Raw genomic sequence first — 26734 nt, forward strand, 5'->3', positions numbered from 1 at the left:
AGTTCAGCAAATTAACTATTTTCAAGCTCTGTATGGGAGGATCCAAGGACAAGGAAAGGCCACAGTGACCCTGAAAGGGGCCCTGCCTCTCACCCTCAACAGCCCCAACCCCCAGCTAAGACAAAATTCTTTCTGCTTAGGTGGCCTCTTTCTTGGTGGCCCAGGTGCGAAAACTGAATGACAGTAGCAGCCGGCGCCCCCAGCCCTGCGATGGAGGCCTCGAGACTTGGCTTCGGAGGACACACGTGGATAGGGACAAGACGAGGGACCTCCTTGAGGCGGTGAGTACCTCTCATTCCCGGCGGATAAAGACTGGGAGGGACCCTATGGCCGCGCGAGGCACAACCCACCCTCCAGGTTCTCACCACCAGGCTGCCGTAAATGACCGCTTGTGGCCACCAGGGGGCGCACCGGCCCCGTCTCAGCGAGCGAGGAGGTGGCGTCTCAGCAATGAGATGACTTGGGGCTGAGGCGGGGATGCTCCTGGAAGCCATCTGTCCCTTTTTAGGCAGTCCCTTGTGTGCCTGGGAGAGGGTTAGGAAAATAGGGGCTGCTTTTGGGGCTGTGTGGGCAGGTGGAGAAGGGAAGGACCTTCTAAGAACGCTGGGAGGAGTCTGCGTGTACACTGCGCATGTGTGTGCGGTGTTGCGCTTGCACAAACTTGCGTATGTGCGTTTGTAGGTGCGATGCATGTATGCCTGTGTGTGTATGATAGAGTCGTTTTCATGCCTGTGTTGTGTGTGCACACCTCTGGGATTGGGCATGTTTGATAGCTGTGTGTATAAACATTGGGTGACTTTTTTAGCATGAGTACTGGTGCGAGGCACGTGTGTGCGTGTTTATGCGCACATACTGAATTCCAGGCTTGCACTAAGTGCCTGTGTACCTTTTTTCCTCTCTCTCTCTCCCCCTCCCCTTCCCCCTCCCCCTCTCTCCAGACTCCCAAAGTAGCAAAGATCCAGGCGGCCTGGCCTAGCAAGAACCCGTTCCAAGTGCCTCTGACCCCCAGCACCCAAGTGGCCCATGTCCTGAAGCAGTTTTCCGAGGACATCAGCCCTGGGTCACAGAATGAAGAGGGCTGTGAGGACCAGGACAGCCTCCTCCCAGAGTAAGGGGTACCTTCCTGAGGTGGGAGCCATCCCTGCAGGGAGCAGGAAGCCAGATGGAGGTGTCAGTACCTCATAGCTGAAGGCCAGGGAGTGACACATGTCCTTGGCCTACCCTCTTAGCCTTTTCCTTCCTGTGGTGGTCACAGTGGGTTTTCTCCAGCCTTTTTAGAAGCTTCTTGGATCAAAATAATAATGACAGTGAATCCATCCCTTCATTTGTAGTAGGTATTTAAGCAAATGCCTATTGTAGGTCTGCCCATCCATCCATTCACCTGTCCATCCTTCTTGTTCCTCCTCCCATCATAAATGCATTCCAGATGCTAGAATAGCAAGGGAAAGAACCCACAGAGGCTCTGGCCTTACACGTTCATAGCTATGTGGAAAAGATAGACATAAATCAAATAGCCACAATAAATATCAAGTTAAAAACTGTATTAGATTTTATAAGAAATATAGGAAACAATGTGAATGTACACTAAGTTACTTGGTATAGTGTGGGGAGTGAGGTAAGGCTTCCAAGCACAGAAAACTGCAAGTGCAAAGGTCCTGCGGTAGCAAGGCACATGCTGAAAGAAAGTCAACGGGGCTGATGGAGGGCCATCATTCCCAGATTCAAGGAGCAGCCTGGGCCCTCGGGAACCCTCTTTGTGGGGTTGGCACAGACTTTCAGACCACCAGCTTTTAGCAAGTGGGTCCAGTCCCTTCTTTTACAGATATAAAAACTAAGGCCCAGGGAGGGGAAAGAGTTTTTGTCCAGAGCCATAAAACAGATCAAGGATAGACCCTGGAACTGAACTCAGGATCCCCGTGATTACCATCCAATAATTATACGATACTTACATAGCCATTATAGTTATAATAATTGTACATATCCCTAGTCCATCTTGACTCAGAATCTGACCCTCACAGCAGACCCTTGTTCCCACCTGTCTTCCCTTGTCCCTAAACCTTTGAAGCCTCCATTCCTGATGCACAGCAGGAAGGGGCCATGTAGCAGGAATGCTGTGGCTGGCCTCACTGCATACCGTCCAGCTGCCCCTGGGTGCTGGACTCCTTTGTTGACCCCAGATCTCTCAGGATGGCCCTTATGCTCTTCTCCCCCACCCCTGCCCCCCACTTGACCACAAGCCAGTGAAGCCAGCCCCGTCCAGGCCTGGGGTCTGTAAGTAACAGCTGGTCTTGCTGTCTCCAGAAGAGGTCAGCAGTTTTTTTCTTTCTGTTTTGCAGCAACAGGTCCATGGAGTCAGCCAACTTCATCCTCTATGAAGTTGGAGGAAATATCAGTAAGTTCCCCTGTGGGAAATGGGTCCAGAGCCAAGGTCCCTGGATGCTCCTTGATGTTGAAGGCTCACTAAGCCCCTTTGGGGGAGGTCAGAGTCCACCTCAGGATGAGTTTCCCTCAGGTCTCTGTCTCCCATGACACCAGTTGGAGCCCTGCCATGAGGCTCTAGATCAGCTGTGGCTGCCTTAGGAATCCAGCATGCACTGTGTAGTTTTCCTGGCACTGGCCTCTGGTTGTCATTGTCACTGGTGAAACCAATGCCTCTTGACTCCCTAGCGAAAGCAGATCTCTGCCCAGGCCCATAGCCATGAATTCTTTTTGGAGCTCTGAGAGGTCCTTGACTTTGTGGGAGCCAAGGCCAAGCAGCTGTTTTTAGTTATATTCTGTACAGCAGTGATCCTCAAACTTTAGTGGTCCATCCAAATCACCAGGACAGCTGGGACAGCTGGGCCCAGAGAACGCACATTTCCAATAGCTGCTCCTGCTTGTGCCAGGCCACCCTCTGAGAGCCACTGGTCAAGAAGCGAAGCCAAGTCCTCATGACCTTGCCATGCATGGAAGGAGTTTGCAAAGCATGGAGGGAGTGCTCCTTGAGAAAATTCTTAGACAGGAAGTAGCTGAGGAGGATGGGAAGGAAAATGGGAGGAGCCAGAATGACCACTTCCTGAAGCCTGACTTGATGATCCACAAGGGGGCTCTGGATTACAGGTTGCATCAGAGTTGTTCCCTTGGAGCCTAGGAGGCTGGTCTTAGGCATTTTCCATGCAGGCAGTCACTTCTCTAGAGGTAGATGTGAGCCACAGGAGCCAAGGCTCACACAACGGGGAGGATGGCACACTACCTGCTCTCCTGGGGCTCTGGGTAGGACAGTGACATCTTCCATAGTTACCTCCTCCACCTACTTGGTCCCTTCTTCCCACAGGTGAGCATTGCCTGGACTCAGATACCTACCTCTTAGACCTGCATCGCGCCAACCCCCATGGTGAGTGGGTCATTAAACAGAGCCCCACCTGAGCCCTGGGACACAAGGAACCAGACCTAGGTGCCACAGCCCCTCTCCTACCAGCTCTGAGCCCTATACACTGGATGGGAACCAAGCTATTTAAGGAGAAGGGCTGCATCTTCGTCCACATCATCCTTCCTCTGAAATGTCTCTCAGATTCCAAAAAGGACTCAGGGCTGGGCGGTTTTCTCACTCCTGCCATCCTGCACGGAGCTTGCTGTGTGACCCCACCACTTGGGGCACCTGGATCTTCATGGGGAATTTGCTCACACCTGAGGAGAATAAAAACTGCAGCACCTCTCTCAAGAACAGTTGAGGCTTTTCAGAAAAAAACTGCTGTGGAGATGGCCCACAATGTGAAGTGGGAACAGCACTAAGACCTTGGGCAAAGCCCTTGACCTTTCTGAGAACTTGAACAATGGGAGCAAAGACTGTGGCCATGAACAGCCTTAGGAGAAACGGACGCATGAAAAACTTCCCTCACCTCTCAGGTTTTAAATGCTGGTTTGTACCATCTTGCCACTTTATAATATATTTAAATTGCTCAAATACCAAAAGCACAAGTTAAATGTCATTTTTACTTCAAGGTTTTTCTCCCCAGTCTGACACCAGAGGGTGTTGTCCATCCAGGGAATCAATGTGGAGCTCAGTGATGAGCTCACCTAGGTGCGCTTCTCCTGGGCTATGGTATGGGGCCCAGTCACACCTTGAACCTGCCACCCAGTGGAGCCAGGAAGTCTGTTCAGAGCAGGAAGGGACAGGATAATCACAACAGTTGCTGAAGGAGGGAGGGACAGCACTCTGGGATTGCCCCCACCTCTCTTGTCTCTAGTCCCAGCTCTGTCCTCGCTCTGTCTCCTCAGGGCAGGTGAGATCACATTCATTCATTTATTCCTTTAATAATGAATGTATTGAGTGAGCATTGAATACAAACTAAGAGCTTTACAAGTTCACCATAATCCAAGGTTTCCTTCTCCCTAGAAGCAGACCCCAAGGTAAAGATTCAAGTGCAAATAGTGATCCCAGGGTCCACCAAAGAGTAGGGGTATGAGAAAGAAGGGAAGGTCCCCATGAGAGGATGCAGTTATCAAACAAGTCACCATTGTGGGCAACTAAGGCTTAGTTCTACTGGGGAACTCTGGGAAACAACGTAGAAGCTATGCATCAGCGTTATTCCCACCCAAACGGCACAGGAGCCTGGGGACTTACTCAATTCCTGTGAGTCACTGGATGAGGACTGCTCCTGAGGAGGGGGTGCACTCATTCCCTGCATGCCCAGCCTGCCTGAGCAGAGTAGGCTCTTGTGGCCAGAGAAAGCCCTTGAGTAAAGAAATACAGATGAAAGGAGCAGTTGGCCACTGTACACCAACATGGAAAGTGCTGGAGGGATAGATATGGGTCAACTGATAGCACTTGCTTCCCCCTGTGACGTGGCAATGGTGATCGTCGTAAGGGCAGGGCTGCTGCTAATGGTGGTGGTGGTATGATGGTGATGGTGTTGCCAAGAGTCTTATAAATGTAATCTTCACATTCATCCAGTGCCTTCGTTTGGGTGATGACAGCAGCTAGCTCACTACGCAGACATTTAACGTACATTGTATATTAGCACCTTTAGTCCTCACCACAACCAGATGAAACACCATCGTCTTTCCCTTTTAACAAAGAGGAGAGCCAAGGCAAAGAAAATTAGCAGAACTTGTCCACGTGCCATAAGCAACAGGATCCGAGTTCAATACAGGATAGCAGGGGGTCAAATGGGAGCACCTAAAGATTTTAGATCAGACATCTGAACTATTTGGCTTTAAGTATCCAGATTTAAAGTTTGTGATGGTCACTTCCTCTGTCTCCCTCCCCCCTTCCCTTCGCACAATACCAATAGCCTCAGAACCAGAAAGAGCACATTTCTCCTCTACCGAGCGGCCCTCGTAGGGAGGGATTGGCATTCATCCTGGGATTCCTTGGTAGGGCATTTGAAGCTTGGAGCAGCTTAAGAGTCTGTACGAGCCTTGGTTTCCCTATCAGCCCTATCCAAAGAGCCAAGACTGGATGAAGCATGAGCTTAGCCCAGTACTAGCTCCACGATCCCATGAGGTGGCTGTAACCATGGTTCCACTTTACAGATGAGGAAACCGAGGCTCAGTGCAGTTAAACCATGGGTTCAAAGTCAACAGAGAGTGAGAAGCTTGGGAGTCCAATTCCAAGTTCAGTGCCCTTTCAGTTTCGACTGAAATTGTCTTCAGACAATTGTCCGAAGAGGAACCTAAACCTAGAAGACACTGCTGAGAGAAGACAGTCAAGAACAGAAGGAGAAAAACTGGACAGATAATCCAAGGGGAGGAGATCCCATGGGATTCACCTTGGGTTGCTGCTTCTGTTCTCCACTTCTACCCCTGCCCCCCACAATCTGTATATAGCCCCTGTTGGACCTCCCTCCAAAATACACCTCAGTTATGCCCGCCTTCACTGCTTTGCTCATACATCATCCTAGTCCGAGTCACCATTGTCCCATGTCTTTGATGATGGTGAGGATTATGCTGGTAGTAGTGACAATGATGGTGATGGTGGTGGTGGTGACAGCAATGATGATGGTGTCAGTGCTGCTGCTGGTGGTGACAGTGATGATGGTAGTGGCAGTGATGGTAACACTGATGATGATAGTGCCAGGTTGGACACCAAAACTATGAAAAGACAAAATTTCAACAAATTTAGCTCACAGACCTTACCTGGCATTTATTCTTGATTCTAGAATGGAGCAGTCCTCCAAGCCAGAACAGGTTCAAAGATCTCAGGAGCTGCAATGTGGTCAGACAACATTTATGGACAGCCTAAATGGCTACAATTTGGCATTTTGCCTTATTCGAATTAGCTGGCTATTGATGACTGATGGACTGTCAGCTGCTGTGACAGTCTAAGACTTAGACTCTGTCACAAAATTACATGCCTAAGTTAGGTTCTCAGTTAATTGCATATGAAGTTAAGTTAAGGACTGAAGCCCATCGGAAAAGGTATCATAGGCCTAAGTTCATTTAGTTTAGCAGTTAGCAATGGTGGCAGTGATGATGGTGGTGCTGCAAAGATTCCATGGCTCAGACGCCATTTCTTTGTTCTCCCTTCTGGCCCTCCTATCTGCAGTCCATACAGCAGCTACCAGGGGCCCTTTCAAATATAAAGCAAATCGTGCTGAAAGCCCTCCAACTGAAAACCTTCCAGAAGACTCCCACTACACTTAAAATAATATCCCTGTCCTCTCCCTGCCTCTGAGGCCATCTAAGGTCCCTGATGCCACTTCCTGTACTCCCAAGTTCATCCCTGCTTTGAGGCTTTTGCACCTGCCGTAGCAGAAGCTTAGAAAACTGCACCCACAGCCAACCCCTTTCATCTCTGGCTCACAAACTTTGTCCCAAAGGCCACCTATAACCACCCATTTGAAGTTCTCTCTCTCGTCCTCTTAAATTTTCTTCCTAGCATTTGACACTACATGAAATTTCCTTATTTAAGGAGTTTTATGGTCCTGATTAGGGTGTAACCCCATGAAGGCTACACCTTTGTGGGTATCACGGTACCGTAGACGCTCAGTACAAGTTGAGTGGGTGAGTGAGTGAGTGAACGTGTGAGTCCCTCTTGTCCTTTGTCTTTTTGCTCCAGAGATTGTTGCCCTCAGCACCTGTTCTAACTCTGACCTCCCTGTTTGATAGAGGTAAAGGGGAAACGCATCAGAAGTACCTACAGCAAGTGCTCAGTAGTGCTCTCTTCATTATTAATTGTTAACCAGAGCCAGCCAGCCTGAAATGGTGACTAACGACATTGTCCTGGTACCATTTCTAGCATCTGTGCCACTCCCATTATAAGTCAGTTTCCCTCCTTCCCAGGGCCAGGATGACAAGACACTGTGTGCTTGGAGTGGAAAGTCCCCTGATCTTGGCAGGAGGAGGGGCAGGTGCCCTGGAGGGTTCTGGAAGCCCCGGCTGGCTGTGCTAACTTTGCACTGAGAGTGGTCCCCCAGCCATCTTCAGAGAAACCCAGTTTAATCACATGTCAGTTTTCCCATCCATCTTCGGAGCAATCGGAAGGCTCATCTTTCTGCACCCTGTGGCATCCTGGTGATTGATGATCTGGAAGCCGCCCTACTACTGGGTTAGCACAGCTCACAGCAGGTGCCCACTTTTCTGGGCCTTTTGCAGGCTCAGCTGGCCTGGGGTGGGACGTTTCTTTTAGTAGCCTTGTTAGGAAGGCAGACAGAGAGGAGAGGGATGCAGGGAACATGGAAGAAGGTTCAGAGTGGTCAGAGAAATTTTAGATTGGCTGCCTTTCAAAGCAGGACTGCACCAAGCACTAGAAAACGAGTAGCTTATTTGGGAGGTGGTCCCAAGAAGACCCAGACAAGGAGTGAAGAAGTGAGAATGGAAAGGAGAAGAGCCAGGGAAGGGGAAGCTGATGAGATTAGGGCTGTGGGCTCCTGGGGCTCAATCCTGCTGCGATAATCGGCTTCCCACACATGCCCACTGAGGAGTAAGGATAATAGAGTGCCTCCCTCAGTACCAGTTAAGGGCTGCTCCCAGGGGTGTTAACTACTGGGCACTTCCAGCCTGGTTCCTGTGCAGGCATGCTGAGCACTCCTGTGACAGAGAAGACCTTTGGCAGAATGTCCCAGGTGCTGGCAATAAAAAGTCCACTGTCATGGACTTGAACAGTGTGTGCCCAAGGGACATGGGTGGGACAGATGTGTCCTCACTGAGGGAGTGGCATCTAAACTGACACCAAAATGATGTGAAGGGGCCAGCCATGGGGAAAGCTGGCAGCAGAGATGAAAGGTGCAGAAAACCAGAACGAGCTGTTGCACGATCACACGAAGATCCCAGAGGTTGTCTGGGGGGCCCAGGCTGAGTGATGGCTCAGGCCCCTGCTGGAGCTTTCCTATCCTATCTTTCCACACCACTTCCAGCCAGAATCTTCCCTTTGCACGCACCTTCAATGGAGTCCGTGATTGGCTGGCCAGGATGGGAGTGGGGCCTTTGAGGCCCAATCCCAGGAAGCCTGGGCCATTCATTGGCTCCTGTAGGAGGCGGGAGAAGGGGAGAGATGCTGCCTGGCCACTGGAGGGAGAAGAGACACAAGACAAGTAGACACATTTCAGAGCCATTACCACCCTCACTTCCCTAGCGCTGGAGGAGATAGGGACGACTCGTTTGGTCATTCAGTGATGTGACTTTCAAACATGCAGTCAACAAATTTTCTATTTTGAGCCAAGCCATGGTAGTAGGAATTTGACACTGAATCAAGGAAGACCTTCCTTTTGCAGTTTGCACCTCAGTGGAGGAAGAGACTTAAAATGTCATCCCACAATTTGCTTTTTGGTTATAATTGTGGTAAACGAGATGGAGGAGGAATGAGAACCCCAAATACACAGGGCAGGTCAACTGGAGCAGGTCTGGGGCTTCCCTCTGGGAGGAGTGGAAGCAATGGGGGAGCTTTGGGGGCAGTGGCAGTTAAAGCCAGGGGTGTCGAAGCAGAGGCTTCAAAAGTGAAGGGCACTGCAGGCAGAGGGAACAGTGTGCATTAGGGGATAAGGGGAGGGCGTTCTCATGGCAGGGATGCTGCGGGGCTGGTGTATCCCAAGTGGGGGAGAGGGCAGTGGGCCGACTGGGGAGGGGCAGGAAATGGATCCCAGACGGTCTAGCAAGACTGGAAGTCCACCAACCTTGAATTCTGAGCTCCACCCCAGGTTTGCCTCAACTCCCCCTAAATACAGCCCCAATGTCCCTGCATGAGACTGCTCTGCTCTGAGGTGCTGAGTGGGGTTTTCACTGCCCCAGCCACTCCAAAGGGGTCTCGTTCATTCTTCGAGGTCTTCATGGACAACACTCCTCTCTGAGAGGCCTTCTAAACTGAAAATCAGTCCTTCCCAGCACTTGTCCTTGGGACAAGGGTGAAGTTCCTCAGGCTGCCGCTAGGGGCAGGGCAGCCCAGACTTTGGTTTCGGTGAGGGTGGTGGGTGCAGCCTGGTACCTGACTGTGGGCAGGTGAATCTCTCAGTGGTTCGTTATTCTTGCCTGCCCTTCACACCTGGAGACACGGGACATGGGCAGTTGGGGCTCTTTGTGATCTGTAAGGAACTTTATAGAGTTGGGGCAGTGGAGGACCCCTGTCTTGGTTTCAGGCCTGAATGGGGAAGGGGTGAATGTCACTGCTGTGCTTTGTAAATCCTCAGAAGCAAGACTGGTGGTGGAAAGGAAAATGATTCCTGGTAAACCCACCCTGTCATCCTGGCCCCCACCCCGGTCAGCCGAGGGGGGCCTTCTATTAACAACTCCCCACCCCCGCCCAACTACTTTGCATTCTGGGGGAGGGGAATGGCAGCCACTTGCCATTGTCCCTGGCTGGCAAGAGGCCCAGGGAGGGTCTCCCCAATAGGGAATCTGCAGCTGCCTGTCTTTTAAGGTAAAATTACCGTAATTACCCCAATTACCAAATCCATCAAGAGCTTTGGACCAAGGAGACCCAGGAATAATCAGCTCTGATGGATTTGAGGAGTGTGATCCACTGAGTGGGGGCAGGCAGTGGGTACAGAGTGTGAGGAGGGTGGGGGAAGTTGATGTTAAACCAGGTTCTTGGCGGTGGATGGGTAAATGCACAGAAATAATGACTAGCTGAGACCCACTTTCATCTCAGTGAGATTTTTTTCTTTTATATTGGAAAGAAAACCAAAAAACCTCATTTCTCTGGCTTCTCCTGAAAGGAGCACTCCATACCCTGGCCACCTGACTCAGACCTTGCTTTAACCCTTGTGAGAACTCAAAGTGAAAGTCAAGGCTGATGGCCAACACCTGCATCCTCGCTGAGTCTGGCCCTGTAACAGAGATCTGCTTGCTTTGCCAGCTTAGGCTGGTCTCAGAGATATGGGCACCATACACCCCAGCTCCACTTGGTGCACAAAAAGATGTTGGCATTGGGTAAGGCCCTGACACACCTGCACGTAATTCCTTAAGTGACAAAGTTCTTAAGTTGTCTTCCAGGAAAAGCCTCCAGTCCTTCCAGAACTGATTCCCTGACTTTGGAACCAGACTTTCAAGAACAGGTATGAGCAGCAGAAGCCAGTTTGACTGTTCAATGTCATAAGCTCAAAATCCCCTGTGCAGAACATAACACCTCCCAAAATACACACCTGTGAAGAGGCATGCCACCCAATCAACAAGCAGCTTCTCCTCTCTCCCCATAAATTCTCCTACCACCAGATCAGGGAGCGCATCTGATACTTCCTGCCATTCTTGCTGGGTTTTGCAAAAACTGAGGTTCTTTGTATTGGTCTCCATGCATGCCTGCGTGTCAGGCAGTGAGCCCTTCCTAGCCCTGCAGAACAGCAATGTTTTGGGGGAAGGAAGGTTAACAGGAAAAGCACCTCACAGTATGTGGTCGCTTAAATCACCCTGGCTGTCCCTCCCACGCCTTCTGTGTCCAACCTCCAGCCAGACACTGGCTCCCTGAGCTCCCAATGGGACTCGCCCAGCAAAGAAGACTGCTGTGGCCACCCTGCTGAGACAGCATAGCTCTGGTCCATCCTGAGAAGGACTTCAGTGCTGTGGGTTTGGGAACTGGTCCACTCATTCCAGCCTGCTCCTGGCCATTTCTCAGTAAGTCCAGCAAAGTGAGACTTGGCTTTGCCAAGAATATCTTTGCTATTTTGCCAGATAATTTGGCAGTTTTCCTCACTCTTCATTTTTATTAGATTCTCTCCACATTTGAAGAACAGTAAAAACATTCATATTCTTCCACCCAGCTGGTCTGGACTTCTAGCCTAAGGAAATAATCGATAGTTAGGGAAAAGCCTTATCATAAGGCTATGTATTTAGTAGGCTTCATACCTTAACCTTGAGGAGAAGTCTAGGCTATAAGGCCCTCTGTACTCCATCCCCAGAAGGAATGATACCTTCAGGACCTGGTAGACTGAGCCAGAGTACGGAGGCAAGTATGGGTTTCTACAGAGGTCATTGGGCTAAAGAATTCTAAGACTGATCCTTCGCCTGGCTTGTCCTCAGTGCCTGTGTCTCCAGTGTGAATTTGCAGACCTCATCAGTGCTGTTCAAACCTATAAAGACTTTGGGGCCTAGGCCAAATAGTTTCCTAACTCATCCTGGCCAATGTGCTTAGCTTGCCCTGCTTCCTCCTAGGAGGCTGTGGCCAGTGGGACTCCCAGGTCACCAGCCCTGCTTTGCTGGCTCTCAAGCAAGTGCCTGGTCTGTGCTACTTTCCTGCTCATCCAGTTGTGGGCTCAGGCCTGCAGGCCCACAGACTGGGGATGGTTCTTAGCAGATCCAGAGTCTTAGGCAAGTTGTTGGGTGTTGGTTAATTAGTTTCCTCACAGATAAAAATCTCTAAGAAGTGAAGAAATTGTGCTCACTTGTACTGTATTCATCAGCTAGGACTGATAATGGAACACCATAGGCTTGGGGTTTAAGCAACAGAAACTTCTTTCTTCACCATTCTGGAGGCTGGAAGTCTGTCCAAGGTCAAGGTGACAATGGGCTTGATTTTTCCTGAGGCCTCTTTTTTTCTTTTCTTTTCTTTTCTTTTTTTTTTTTAACTCAGGGCCACACACTTGCTAAGCAGGCATTTTTACTACTTGAGCCACTCTGCCAGCCCTCTCTTGAGGCTTCTCTAGCTTACAAATATCCACCTTCTCCCGTGTCTTCCTTTCTTTTCTCTCTCCCCCCCCCACTCTCATAAACACACACACACACACACACACACACACACACACACACACAGAGTCTCACAGTGCTGGGGGTTTAACCCAGGGTCTTGTGCATTCTAGGCAAGTGTTCTTCTCGACATTGATTTACCTCTGTGCCCAAGCATCCCTGATGTTTCCCTCTTCTTATAAGGACTCCAGTCCTGTAGACTAGGGCCCCACCCTTATGACCTCATTTAACCTTAATTATTTCTTTGAAGGCTCTGTGTTCAAATATAGTCACTTGGGGAATAGAGCATCAACCTACAAATTTGCGGAAAGGTAGAGGACACAATTCAGTCCATAAAAACTACTCAGAAATTAAAGGGAACAAGCCAGTGTTGAGCAAGAGAAACCAGACAGAAACGTAGATACTGTATAATTCTATTCATAAGAGTGCTAGAAAAGTCAGAACGAGTCTGCAAGACAGAAAGTGCATCTGTGGTTCTTTGGGGCTGGGGGAGGGGAAGCCTATGGGACATTCGGTGGGAGGGCTGATAGAAAGGGATGCAAGGGAACATTGTGGAGGTGATGAAAATGTGTCTTGATTGTAACAGTGGTTACATGTACGTGTACAGTTGTCAAAACTCATGGAACTTAGCCAGTTGCCGGTTGCTCACAACTGTATTCCTAGCTACTCAGGAAGCAGAGATCTGGAGGATCATAGTTTGAAGCCAGCCCAGGCAAAAAGTTCCCGAGACCCTATCTTGAAAACACCCTTCACACACACACACAAAAAAAGGGCTGGTGGAGTGGCTCAAGGTGCAGGTCCTGAGTTCAAACCCCAGTGCCAAAAAAAAAAAAAAAAAAAAACCTCATGGAAGTATACACTGAAAACAGGTGCACTTTATTTGGAAATTATACTCCACAAAATAACAACCCTACCTTAAAGGGTTAAGAGTAAGGCCCAAGTTGGGTCATTGTTAGGAGTAAATGAGTTAATGGATGCTAAGTGCTGAGCTGGGAGCCTAGCACAGTGTAAGTGTGCAAGGAAGTGGTAACCATGGTAACCCGAAAACAAGACTTGCTCAGTAAGTGGGACAAGAAAGGAAAATAAACACAGAGGGCACGTTAGGATGGGAGCTGCTTCTTCTGACCCGCAGCAAACAGGCAGGGGCTGTGGACTTGGCCTCTGCAGTCATGGACAGTTCTCTCCTGACCTACATGAGGACCCCCGCCCATTCCCCCACTGACTGTCAGCATCTTCTGGACCACTTGTCACATAGACCCTGCTCCTTATTTCTTTCATTCATCTGTTCACGGAACATATGTAAGGGATTGCTGGCCAGCACTTTAGAAGGTAGCAATCATTGCTTCTACTTACTGGTAGAATCTGTGTATGCCAGACACTGTGCCTAAGGCTTGACATCTGAGTCCTATGCAGGAAACTCAGGACTGGATTAAGAGAAAGTGACATATACAAATGGAAAAATGAATTTATTTAGTTTTGATCAAACTGGGGAGAGAGAAATTGTCAATCTCTGCCTTGCCAATCACAGTGTTACAACTTATGGGAAAGATGACACAAAGCCAGGAAATGTATTTAAGTGGGTGTAGCTGTGGCCCCAGTTCCCGGGACTGGGAGATGAGCCTTTTGCCCAGAGCCAGGGGTCTTGGGACCGGCCATTTTCATGCACAGCATTTTATTTCCTGCAGGATCCTAAAGCCTAGGGCCCCATTACAGTCTGACTCTGAAACTCATATCTGAGACATACCTGTTTTTAAGGAGTCCCAGTTGGGTGGGAGGGATGAACACAACAAATACGTCCCCCTGGGTGTCACCCACTCATCCCCTGAGTCCTAGTCAGTTTTTAGACACTGGATCTCACAGTCCTTGGCCTTCCCAGGATGCCATGGCTCCTTGCTCACGAGGACATCTTGCCCTACTTGGACCTTGGGAGCCTGCTGCAAGGGACAGTGCTGGCTGGGGCCCTGGCCAGGGATGTACATGTGTTTTTCTGTCATCCCAGGAGCTGGCCTCATTCTGCCCATCTTGTCCCCAGCCCAGGCCAGTGCCTCACCAGCCTCCCTCCTGTTCAGGTTTGTTTTTAATTCACAGCTCATTTGCAGATCACATAGGACAGAGACACCCTGAGTCCAAGGGACCTCAGGCAGTCCCTTCCTCACCCTGTAACAAGGTGCCCTCTTTGGCAACAGGCAAGGGGTCTCCCTTGGATATTCCTTATGAAGCAAGGGGAGCGGGCTGGGACCTGGCTCCAGGCTCCCCCTCCATAATTGGACTAGAAGTTGGTAGGTGGGGGTCTGTGGTCCAGGCTCTGGGAAGTGGCATCAGCCCCTCCTCCAGAGCCTGAGCAGGACAAGGACAGTTAATTCCTCTGGTGTTATCAGCTGGGCACAGGCGCTGGTTGCATAGCAACCCAGATTGCTCTCGGTCTCCAGTGCTCAAAAAAAAAAAAAAAATCAGCATTTTCTCCAACTCTTCATCAGTGAGATGGAAATGGGCCTGGGGCAACCCAGGCTCCCTGCCCCTCAAGTGTGAGTCTTGTGTGGGAGGCCCCCACCCACACCCCTCGGTGAGGTCCCAGTTCCTAGAGCTTTCACATCCTTCTCACCTCCCTCATGGCAGGCTGGAGTAGGAGTCACCCATCACTCTACTGGTGCAGTGTGCCACTGGGTGAGGAGTATGTTCAAGGGAAGGCTGGACAGCCCTAAGAGCTGGGTGGCAGGACATCAGCTGGGAAAGCTCAGCCAGCCAGACAATAGAATTGATTTATTTGTTCCTTAAGATGCAGTTATTGAGCACTCACAGAATCATGAGCAAATCAAAGTTCTCTCCCACCCCTCCCCCAGGTAAACACTCTACTCTGGGACCCCTAAATACTCCAATCCAAGGCTATTCTGTCTTTATGGTGGTAAGGTATAGAGCAGCTTGTTAGACAACAGTAGGTAAGCAAGAATCCAAGACAGCTTCCTCTTCATCATGGGCTCTTAAATATCATCAACCAGGTTTAAGTGCCTGATGTATACCAGACCCTGTGCTAAGCTCCAAAACAAAATACAACTCCAGACAGCTGAAGTCCAAACTGCTGCATTGCTGGGAGTGTCTGAAGATGGCACAGAGTCAAGAGAATGAAGCCAAGGGTTGAAAGACAGGGCAGACATTTACATATAAGCAATTTGCTATTAAAGGGATCCAGGAGCAAGAGGCAACCTCAGCTCCTGACCACATGGTTTTGAATTCAGGTCCCAACTCTGCATATTTACAAGTGGGTGCCTAGACCATAGTGGGGAAGATTTTGAGCTCCTGGGTGAAGAGGTGATTGATTGATTAATGGTGTTTGCCAGGGATGAGGCAAGGGGGGACTGGGGCACCTTGTCGTGCATGTGCCTCCCCAGCCCACTGTCTCCTGGCCTCTGTGACCCACCTGCCTGGGCCTTACTGGATGTGGAGAGTGCTGGAAGGTGGTTTTCTCAGGAGGGCTTCATGGGGCTGGGGCACAGAGGACCCCAGGGGCGCATTCCTACTTTGTGACCTGGAATTACAGCAAAACCAGGTTCAACTTTTACTTTCCTTTAGTCTTATCTTACTTTTTTCTTTTCGTTTTCAAGTCAAACCAGCTCAGAATTCCATTGTCTCACTGTGTCCCAGAATGAGACTTCCTACCTGACTTTGTTTTAATGCTGATGTTTGGGCTCTTGCCCTCCACCCCTATTTTCTGATCTAATTGGTCTAGGATGAAGCTGGGCATCAGTATTTTACAACTCTCCAGGTGATTCTAAAAAGCACCCGGTGCTGAGAGATCAGCTGGCCAAGCCTTGGAGAAGCACAGTTGAGAAAACCAGCACTGAGTCCTCAGGAAAGAGTCTAGGTTGGCTGGGTGGCTGGGTGGCTGAGAGAGTCGGGAGGAGTCTTAGTCTGGTAAACATTGGTCTGTTTTCCTGGGGAAAGAGGTCTGATTTGTGGCATTTGCTGATTTCTGTGATGTCCATACTTCCCTTGTGGCCAGTTTCAGGTCACCAAACTACTATTACTGAATGCAGTATTGTCACAAGAGGCACAGTTGGCTCTCTCCAACCAGTCAGGGGGGCTCCAGCACCCCACCCCACCCAGCGCAGGCACACCCTCAGCTAATGACAGACTGGGTGAGAAGTGCTCTTGGTTAGAAATGCAGGATCTCAGGCTCACCGGGACCTTTAACCCCATCTGCAGTGACTCTTCAGCACATTCAAGTCTGAGAAGCACAGCTCCAAAAAAGAGGGCTTCACATGAACTTTTCTGGGAATAGAGACAGAAATTACCATGCCTAGAGGGTCAGAGAGGACTTCCAAAGAGGAGTGGCATCAGAATTGGGCTACAAAAACAGCAGTAAAAAACATGCAAACAATTGGAAGCTGAACAACACATTGCTCAATGATGAATGGGTCACTGATGAAATAAAAGAGGAAATTAAAAGTTTCCTGAAAGTTAATGAAAATGAAAACATGACCTACCAGAACCTATGGGACACAGCAAAGGCAGTCCTAAGAGGAAAGTCTATAGCCATGAGTGCATATAGTAAAAGGACAAAAAGATCTCAAATCAATGACCTAATACTACAGCTCAAACTCCTAGAAAAACAAGAACAAGCAAATCCCCAAACAAGCAGAAAAAAAGAAATAATTAAAATAAGAGCTGAAATCAATGAAATAGAAACAAACAAACAAACAAAAACTATACAAAGAATCAATGAAACAAAAAGCTGGTTCTTTGAAAAAATAAATAAGATTGACAGACCCCTGGCAAACCTAACTAAAATGAGGAGAGAAAAAACCCAAATCATTAAAATCAGAAATGCAAAAGGGAGATAACAACAAACACCATGGAAATCCAGAAAATCATCAGAGACTACTTTGAGAGCCTGAACTCCAACAAATTTGAAAATCTTGAAGAAATGGACAGATTTCTAGAAACTTACAACCACCCAAAACTGAACCAAGAGAATATTAATCACCTGAATAGATCCATAACACAAAATGAAATTGAAGCAGCAATCAAGAGTCTCCCCAAAAAGAAAAGTCCAGGACCTGATGGATTCTCTGATGAATTCTATCAGACCTTTAAAGAAGAACTGATACCAACCCTCCTTAAACTGTGTATTACACTTATCCCAAAACCAGACAAAGACACCTCCAAAAAGGAGAACTACAGGCCAATTTTCTTAATGAATATCAATGCAAAAATCCTCAATAAAATAATGGCAAACTGAATCCAACAACACATCAGAAAGATCATTTACCACGACCAAGTCGGCTTCATCCCAGGGATGCAGCGGTTGTTCAACATATGCAAATCTATAAATGTAATACAGCACATTAATAGAAGCAAAGACAAAAACCACTTGATCATCTCAATAGATGCAGAAAAAGCCTTCAATAAGATCCAACACCACTTCATGATAAAAGCTCTAAGAAAACTAGGAATAGAAGGAATGTACCTCAACATTATAAAAGCTATATATGACAAACTACAGCTAACATCATACTTAATGGTGAAAAACTGAAACCATTTCCCCTAAAATCAGGAACGAGACAAGGGTGCCCACTATCTTCACTCCTATTCAACATAGTCCTGGAATTTCTAGCCAGAGCAATTAGGCAAGAAGAAGAAATAAAAGGAATACAAATAGGTAAAGAAGCTGTCAAAATATCCTTATTTGCAGATGACATGATCCTATACCTTAAAGACCCAAAAAACTCTACCCCAAAACTCCTAGATACCATAAACAGCTATAGCAAGGTGGCAGGATACAAAATCAACTTACAAAAATCATTAACTTTTCTATACACCAACAACGAAAAAACTGAGAAGGAATATATGGAAACAATTCCATTCACAATAGCCTCAAAAAAAAAATCAAATACCTAGGAGTAAATTTAACAAAGGATGTGAATGACCTCTACAAGGAGAATTACAAACCCCTGAAGAAAGAGATTGAGGAAGACTACAGAAGATGGAAAAATCTCCCGTGCTCACGGATCGGTAGACTAAACATAGTAAAAATGGCTACACTACCAAAAGCAATCTACATGTTTAATGCAATTCCCATCAACATCCCAATGACTTTCATCAAAGAGATTGAAAAATCTACCCTAAAGTTCATTTGGAAACACGAGAGACCGTGAATAGCCAAGGCAATACTCAGCAAAAAGAACAATGCTGGAAATATCACAATACCCGACTTCAAATTATACTACAAAGCAATAGCAATAAAAACAGCATGGTACTGGCACAAAAACAGACATGAAGACCAGTGGAACAGAATAGAGGACCCAGATATGAATCCACACAACTATACTCACCTCATTTTTGACAAAGGTGCCAAAAACATACAATGGAGAAAAGACAGCCTCCTCAACAAATGTTGCTGGGAAAAATGGTTACCCATCTGCAAAAAACTGAAACTAGATCCAAGTCTATCACCCTGTACTAATATCAACTCAAAATGGATCAAGGACCTAAATATCAGACCTGAAACTCTGACATTACTACAGGAAGGAGCAGGAAACACTCTGGAACTAATAGGTATAGGCAAAGATTTCCTCAATAAACCCCAGCAATCCAGAAACTAAGAGAAAGGATGGACAAATGGGACTTCATAACATTAAAAAGCTTCTGCTCAACAAAAGAAATGGTCTCTAAACTGAAGAGACCACCCACAGAGTGGGAGAAAATATTTGCCAGCTACACATCAGACAAGGGACTGATAACCAGAATATACAGGGAACTTAAGAAACTAAAAGCTCCTAAAATCAACGAACCAATTAAGAAACGGGCAACTGAACTAAACAGAGCTTTCTCAAAAGAAGAAATTCAAATGGCCAAAAAACACATGAAAAAATGCTCACCATCTCTAGCCCTAAAGGAAATGCAAATTAAAACCACACTAAGATTCCACCTCACCCCTGTTAGAATAGCCATCATTAGCAACACCACCACCAACAGGTGTTGGTGAGGATTCGGGGGAAAAGGAACCATTTTACACTGCTGGTGGGAATGTAAACTAGTACAACCACTCTGGAAAAAAATTTGGAGGCTTCTTAAAAATCTAAACATATATCTGCCATATGATCCAGCAATACCACTCTTGGGGATATACCCAAAAGACTGTGACACAGGTTACTCCAGAAGAGTGAAATTTTATCATTCACAGGTTAATGGATGGAACTGGAGAACATCATTCTGAGTGAGGTTAGCCTGGCCCAAAAGACCAAAAATCGTATGTTCTCCCTCATATGCGGGCATTAGATCAAGGGCAAACACAACAAGGGGATTGGACTTTGAGCACATGATAAAAGCAAGAGCACACTTGGGAGGTAAGAGGATAGGTAAGACACCTAAAAAACTAGATAGCATTTGTTGCCCTCAATGCAGAGAAACTAATGCAGATACTTTAAAGCGATAGAGGCCAATAGGAGAAGGGGACCAGGAACTAGAGAACAGGTTAGTTAGAGAAGAATTAATTTAAAAGGTAACACACATGTACAGGAAAGCAATGAGAGTCAATTCCCTGTATAGCTATCCTTATCTCAACTAGCAAAAACCCTTGGTCCTTCCTATTGTTGCTTATACTCTCTCTACAACAAAACTAGAGATAAGGGCAAAATAGTTTCTGCCTGGGAGTGAGGGAGTAGGGGGGTAGAGAGAGGGGGTGGGGGGAGGGAGGGAGTGGGGGGAAGGGGGGAGAAACAACCCAAACATTGTATGCACATATAAATAAAAGAAAAAAAATGCCACCAACAACTTGTGTTGGCGAGGATATGGGGAAAAAGGAATGCTAGTCCACTGCTGGTGGGAATGCAAGCTGGTGCAACCACTCTGGAAAAAAATTTGGAGACTTCTTAAAAATCTAAACATAGATCTGCCATATGATCCAACAATCCCACTCCTGGGGATATACCCAAAGGAATGCAACACAGGTTACTCCAGAGGCACCTGCACACCCATGTTTATTGCGGCACTATTCACAATAGCCAAGTTATGGAAACAACCAAAATGTCCCACTACTGATGAATGGATTAAGAAAATGTGGTATTTATACACAGTGGAATTTTACTCAGCCATGAAGAAGAATGAAATGTTATCATTTGCAGGTAAATGGATGGAACTAGAGAACATCATTCTGAGCGAGGTCAGACAGGCTCAGAAGATCAAAAATCATATGTTCTCCCTCATATGCAGACTTTAGATTTAGGGCAAATACAGCAATGTGGTTGGACTTGGGTCACATGACAAAAGGAGAGCACATACAGGAGGTATGGGGATAGGTAGGAATCCCAAAACATGAAAGCGTCTGATGTCCCCACTCCAGTGGAACTAATACAGAAACCTTAAAGCAACAGAGGTTATCATGAGAAGGGCATCAGGAACCAGTGTAAAGATCAGTTAGAGGTGAATCCACATGGGTTGTAACACATGTGTACATGAAAGCAATGGTAGGAATCTCTCTATATAGCTATCCTTAACTCAACTAGCAAAAATGCTTTGTCTTCCTTATTATGCTTATGTCTTCTCTTCAACAAAATTAGTGATAAGGGCAGAACAGGACCTGCCTGGAACTGAGGGGGGTAGGGAGGAAGAGGATGGGATAGGGTGGTAGGGGGTAGAAATGACCCAAACAATGTATGCACATGTGAATAAATGAATAATTTAAAAGAAATAGAAACAAACCAGTATTGCTCATTGCTGGATGTCATAATCACCACCTAGTTAATATGTAGATTTATGATAGTAAATGTCGACATGCCGGAATCACTTCTGTTGGGGTTTTCTAGTTTGTTATCCATTTCAGAGCATACTTGTGTATTTTCAATTCCATTTTTAAATAAACTTATGCTGACAATATAGTACAGAATACAGACAATATGAGTAAATATTCTGAAAAAAAAAAAGAATTGGGCTACAAAGAATTAGTAAGAGTTTTATAGGCAGGTAAGAAGTAAGGATATGGGACTGATTAGAGGACCCAAGGGCCTGGGGTAGGGAGGAGGTAAGCACTGTTAAATACTATCAAAGCACTGTTAATGCTCACCGGAAGCCTTTATGTTTACGTTTCCTTTAAATAAGCTAAGATGTTAAGGGTTGGGGAGATTTGACTCTCTAATTGACAATTTTTAGACTCTTCCCTGGTGCCTGGCTGCCTTGAGCAGAATACTGTCAGTCCAGCAGCCTGGCTGCTTCGAACATCCATGGACACCTAGAGGAAGCTACACACAACCACAGCTGCTTGCTGCTGCTGCACAGCTCCAGCCTCAACTGTTTCAAAGCGTCACACATCACAAGTCTTAGTGAACTCTAGCAACCATTTTCACCCAAGCCAGAGGAGAAGCCCTTTCCCTCGGGACCTGAAGAAGGATTGTAATTGGTGCAAATACAGTCCTTCATTTGCATGATGGACTGTGCAGTGATTGGTACCAACACCCTGCCACACCCCACTCTTGCCTATCCACCAGGCTGTTTAACTTTTTTTTTTTTTTTGGTAGTATTGGGGACTGAACTCAGGGCCTTGTGCTTGCTAGGCAGGTGCTGTACCATTTGAGTCACTTTGCCAGCTCTTTTCATGTTGGCTTTTTCTAAGGTAGGCTCTCACTTTATGGCTGTCCTGGATGCAATCCTTCTATTGTGCTTCCCGCATAGCTGGGATGACAGGTACATGTCACTGCACCATCATTGGTTGAGATGGGATCTCATGAACTTTTTGCCTGGGCTGTCCTCGAACTGCAACCTTCCTGATCTCTGCCTCCCAGGTAGCTAGGATTACAGGTTATGAACCACCATGCCTGGCCTTCAAACTCACTTTTTGAGTCAGCTGGGAGGCATCCTCCTATGCTGCCCCCTGGTGTTGCGATGTTAGGCCTGAATGATTTTTTGCTTTGCCTTTTGATTTTTATCATAAGTAGTGAGAGTTGAGCTGGTAGCACAAAGAGAAGACAGTGGACCAGCAATGATAGTAGTGGCAAGAGGGCACATGAAGAATTCCAGAGAGCAGCCAGGGGCAGAGACAGGGGGACGCAGAGCTGATTGGAGGTGACAGAAGACAGTGGAAGCATAGAGAAGGCTATGAAGAGCCAAATATGAGATACTGCAGACCCCAGTAACTGGAAGAATTCAGGGAGCTGCCACACCCGAAGGGTCAAGGGCCCCAACAGACAAGGTTCTAGATCTATGACACCCAAGTGTTGGGAACTAGAACACTAACTGGTGATGACTGTGGCTGCCACTAGCTGCTGCTAAAAGCCAAGGATTAAACTAGTTTCTGGGTGCTGGACCACAATTAACGCCCAAAGCGATAAGCCTCTGCCCTGAACACATGCTGCAGTAAGCTTCTGGTTCTCAGGATTTGGGGCTGTAAGCCTCTGAGCCTGCCAGCCTGGCCCACTAGAAGAGCTACTCCAGCCTATTCTCACTTTCCATATGAGTAGAACAAAAGGAGCCCACCCCCTGATTGGTAACAAATGTGGGAGAGACTTGTAGGCAGAGGGATCAGCATGGATAGACCAGGGTAAAGGCATGGTGTGAAGAAGGAACAGAAGAGGAGCTGGGAAGCTGGTTCTCAAAGTGTGGTCATCAGACCAGTAACATCCACAACCAGTGACTTAGAAATGCAAATTCTTGGACCCTATCCTAAACAGGAACTGTACTGAATCAGACACTCTGGTAGTGAGACCAATTCTCTCATTTATGTGTCCATGTTGCATAAAAGTGTCACATAACCATTCTTATGGGTTCAGCCCTGACTCCTGTTTTCTGAGACACACAGCTAATTGCATATGTGTGACTGATGAGTGGACTCTGCCCAGCACCCACGGATGTGACCAGGAGATGCAGGTTACAAGATGAATGCCCTTGTAACATCCCCTGCCCTTAGACCCCAGCCTTTGTCTGGAGAACTCATACTCACTCCTGGGCTCCTTCCCTAAAGCCCCTCTCCACTCAGCCACTTCTCAGTTACCATGACCCTCAGCCCCTCTCGACTTTCCTCCTAATAGCACAACTCAGGCTGTTTTCTAATTGCTTACCTGTCTCCTCCTCCATCACAAGGCTGAGACCTTGCACATTCTAGTGTGACACCCTGTAGCCAACTCAGTCTGAGCGCTTCCTGTGTGCCAAGCATCATCCCAAGGACTTTATCATTACTGAATCATTTAATCCTGACAACTGCTCTGTGAAGTGGGTACTGTTTCATTTCATTTTACAGATGAAGAGACTGAGGCACAGGAAGCAAAAAAAATGTCCAAAGCCACATGGCTGGGGAGCCAGGGACAGCCCGCCTCCAACAAGGAAGCACATTTTGCTGTTGTTTAGGTTTTTCTAGGGAGAAAGGAAAAATGAGACATGCTTCTGAGCATCTTCTTCACCTCTGGTTTTGCAGCCTTCTCATGAGGAAAGGTCCTGGAAGCTGGGGGTGTGGTCCAAGTGGGAGAGCACGCATGAGGCCCTGGGCCAATCCCTAGTACCACCAAAAGAGAGGTGTGGGCTGGGAGCTGGTGGCTCATGCCTGTAGTCCTACAGGCTGAGAGCAGGAGGATCAAGGTTTAAGACCAGCCCAGACAAATAATTTGCAAAACCCCATCTCCAAAATAACCAGAGCAAAATGGACTGAAGGTGTAGTTCAAGGGTTAGACTGCCTGCTTTGCAAGCACCAAACCCTGAGTTCAAACTCCAGACACACACACACACACACACACACACACACACACAACAACAACAACAAAAAAGAAGGGTGGATGAGTGGAAGACTGAGTCTTGTGCAAGACCAGGGGCTTCTTCATTTTGGGCACAAAGAGCCAGGATCTCTGCTTTGACTCAGCCAAGACTCAGGAGAGAGGACCAGGAGAGGGAACTGTCCCTGCAAGCCTGGGGTTGGCAGTGCCTATCAGTTCCCCTCTGCCCTGCTGCTGTAGTCATTAGCATTGCAAATTAGCATCCTAATTGCCTTTAAACTATTCATAGCTGTAAAGGAGACCAGGCTGGCCCCTCCTTCCCCCCTCCTTTTCTCTGCCTAGCCAGCTGCTTTGGTCTTCCCTCCTCCCCCTGGACCACCCCTGCCCACCCTCTGATAAGGAACTGCACATTTCTGAGCCTCAGTTTCTCCAACCCCTTGGAGAAGGCGATAATGTAAGCTTTAGAGGCTTATGTGATGCATGCAAAATGCTTCTTCCTCCTGCACAGTTCCTGGCACACTGTTGAGTAATGGTAGCACTTTAGGATGACCTTGTTTTGTTTGGAGACCCTGGGAAGGCAAGGACATGCAAGCCAGTGGCTTGGCCAGGGTAAGGCTCAACCCTGTGAACGCTGAGCTCAGGGCTCTTCTTGTTCCTGCACATCAATTCTATACTTACCTTTCCCTGCTGGGAACCACTTGATCATTTGTAATCACGTGAGCAGACCGGAAACAAGACCTTGCCTGAAGACACTCAACTTTCTCATCATAATTAGATTTTTACTATAAAACAACCAGGCCTTAATTAAGAGAGGGAATTTATCCAACAGGGCCACACCTACTGGGTCACCTAGTTTGTCTCTTATAAATGTGAATGCTAACATTTGCGACACAGCAGAGCAGTGCTTAAGGGGAAGAGAGACGAAGCCTTGCTGTCTGGATTTAAATCCAGTTCTGCCATGCCCCAGTGTGGCCTTACTCCAGTTACTTGACCTCTCTGTGCTTCAGTTTCTCACTCTACAAAAGGAGGGGATGATAACAATTCATTCCTCTAGGGTAGTTGTGAGGTGCACACCAGGCAACATATGTGAAAAGCGCTCAGATACAAGAAGCCCTAGGCAGGTGCTGGCTCTTCTGACTTATCAAGCGCCTTTGTTTACTTGTTTTCGTGGCCTCTAAACTGCAACTCAACACAAGGAGGAGTTTCTGCAATGATCATCACCAGTCACTGTCCCAAGGACCAGGGACAAAGTGCTTTCTTGCATTTGCTGTTGCTTGAGTCTGAGTGAGGCTAGGAGGGGAGAGCCACAGGCAGTTTCCATTCACAGATAGGAGAACTGAGGCTCAGGAAGGTTAACCCAATCTTGCACCGGTGTTAAAGAGGAGCCCCTGGCCTTACATTCAGTCAGGTTTCCAATGCTGGTGGGCTAAGTGCCATACCACATCCCTCAGCCAGCCCCACACCTTCTCCACCCTCCCCTCCCCACAGCCCCAGTTCCTAGCGTCTCTCCATTGGACGCTAACAGCCTTAGCCTTCCCTACCGGTGCAAGGCACAGTATCACAGTATCTAGCAATGGGCGAAAGGACAAGCAAACTGAGGGTGATATGAGGATTAAATGAAGTAAGGTTTACAGTGACCAGCCCAGTGCACAGGGCAGCTCAATATACAATCGTCATATTTATGACTTACTGCTGCGATTGCTTAGCTTGGAAAACCAGCCCTTCCTGACGCTTAGCTTGGAAAATCAGCCCTTCCTGACGTCACCTGATACACCCCTTCCAGGCTAGGAGTTTGAATTCCCTGTACAGTTTAGTGCTGGCTTTCTTCCAAAACGTAAATCCTGTTGCAAGAGGACATTCCCCCCAGAGGGAGAGAGGGAGTGGAGGGGAGAAGAACCTAAGACTTGCCAGGCACTCAGCGGGGAATTTGGGGAAGAAATCAGTGAGGCGGTGATAGAGCTTACCCAGCATGCACAAGGCCCTGGGTTCCATCGCCAGGAAATGAAACAGCATGCCCCCCCCCCCGCCCCACAGGAGGAGCTGATATTTGGGAGAGGAGGAAATCAGCAGGATATCATAGAGAACCCCAAAAGGGTGGGCGACCCCCTTTGATAGGCTGGTCAGGGCCTCCCCGGAGATATTTAGGCTGAGATCTGAAGGAACCAGTCGTTTTCCAAACAGAGGGGAACAGAAAGGAGGACATTGAATGTGTGGGGCACTTGAAGGGTTACTGTGGTAGGGATGGTGCTTCGGTGGGCCGAGGGGTTCACACAGGGTCTTATTAACCTGGGCGAAGTCATCAGAAAGGAGGGCTCAACCCAGAACCCTAATGGACGCTGTCTATGTCTGGAAAAATTCCAAGTTGGGCCTGGTTGGGCAGAAGCCTTGAGTCTTTGGGGGCCGAGAGGGGCAGCACGTTCTAGAGCTCCAGCCCGGGTACGGCTGTGCTTTTCCTTCTCGGGGCGGAGTGTGTGCGTGGGTGGGGGGAGGCTTAGCACATCCTTCCCCAACCTCCCCCCTTCCAGTGGGGGCAGCGAGGGGGCGCTAACAGCGTCCAGCAACGTCTCGCCATTGTTTAATCACGCTGCTTTCATCTTCTCGACAATCAACAATTTTCTGCTCGGCTCCACGCAGGGCTTTTCCTCGTCGGCCGGATCACTGCTGAGCGAGCGCCACGCAGCTGGTAACCAAGGCTGCGGGCTTCGGCTTCGCGCGCCTGCTACGGGCAGCGCCCCCGCAGCCGGTCTGCAGCCGCCCGCCCACGTGTCCCGCGGGCCAGCAGCGCACAGCCGGGTCGCCGAGCCCCGGAACCACGGACCCCGGCTGCGCAGGCGCAGTGCGCGGGAGGCGGCCGAGAGAGGTTGCGGCACCCGGCGGACACCGAGCTTGCAGCTGCTGCATTTCGTGCATTTCCGCGCTTTTGTTCTGCATCGCTGGTCCCCGCCCCCTACCCC

General features: G+C 48.1%; 1 protein-coding gene and 1 long non-coding RNA gene across 4 annotated transcripts in view; one reads left to right on the forward strand and one right to left on the reverse strand.

The window, feature by feature from the left end:
• Positions 1 to 4180, forward strand: part of Arhgap40 (Rho GTPase activating protein 40) — a 30938-nt gene extending 26758 nt beyond the window's left edge. The window contains exons 12-15 of the mRNA XM_074074750.1: positions 141 to 281; positions 939 to 1108; positions 2337 to 2392; positions 3314 to 4180. Of these exons, the coding sequence (XP_073930851.1) occupies positions 141 to 281; positions 939 to 1108; positions 2337 to 2392; positions 3314 to 3405 (459 nt within the window). The 3' untranslated portion in view covers positions 3406 to 4180. The remainder of the gene's footprint in view (positions 1 to 140; positions 282 to 938; positions 1109 to 2336; positions 2393 to 3313) is intronic.
• LOC141423402 (uncharacterized) overlaps positions 1 to 26734 on the reverse strand; it is a 91427-nt gene that overhangs the window by 25772 nt on the left and 38921 nt on the right. For 2 of the 3 annotated variants that reach the window (XR_012448242.1, XR_012448243.1), the window contains exons 1-2: positions 6118 to 6188; positions 4604 to 4713 (exon numbers count right to left, since the gene is read on the reverse strand). The exons of the other annotated variant lie outside the window; for it this stretch is intronic. This is a non-coding gene — a long non-coding RNA (uncharacterized lncRNA). Of the gene's footprint in view, positions 1 to 4603; positions 4714 to 6117; positions 6189 to 26734 lie in introns of those variants that run through there. 3 annotated transcript variants of the gene reach the window in all.

The sequence above is a fragment of the Castor canadensis genome, chromosome 5 (assembly GCF_047511655.1).
Source record: "Castor canadensis chromosome 5, mCasCan1.hap1v2, whole genome shotgun sequence".
Lineage (NCBI taxonomy): Eukaryota > Metazoa > Chordata > Mammalia > Rodentia > Castoridae > Castor > Castor canadensis.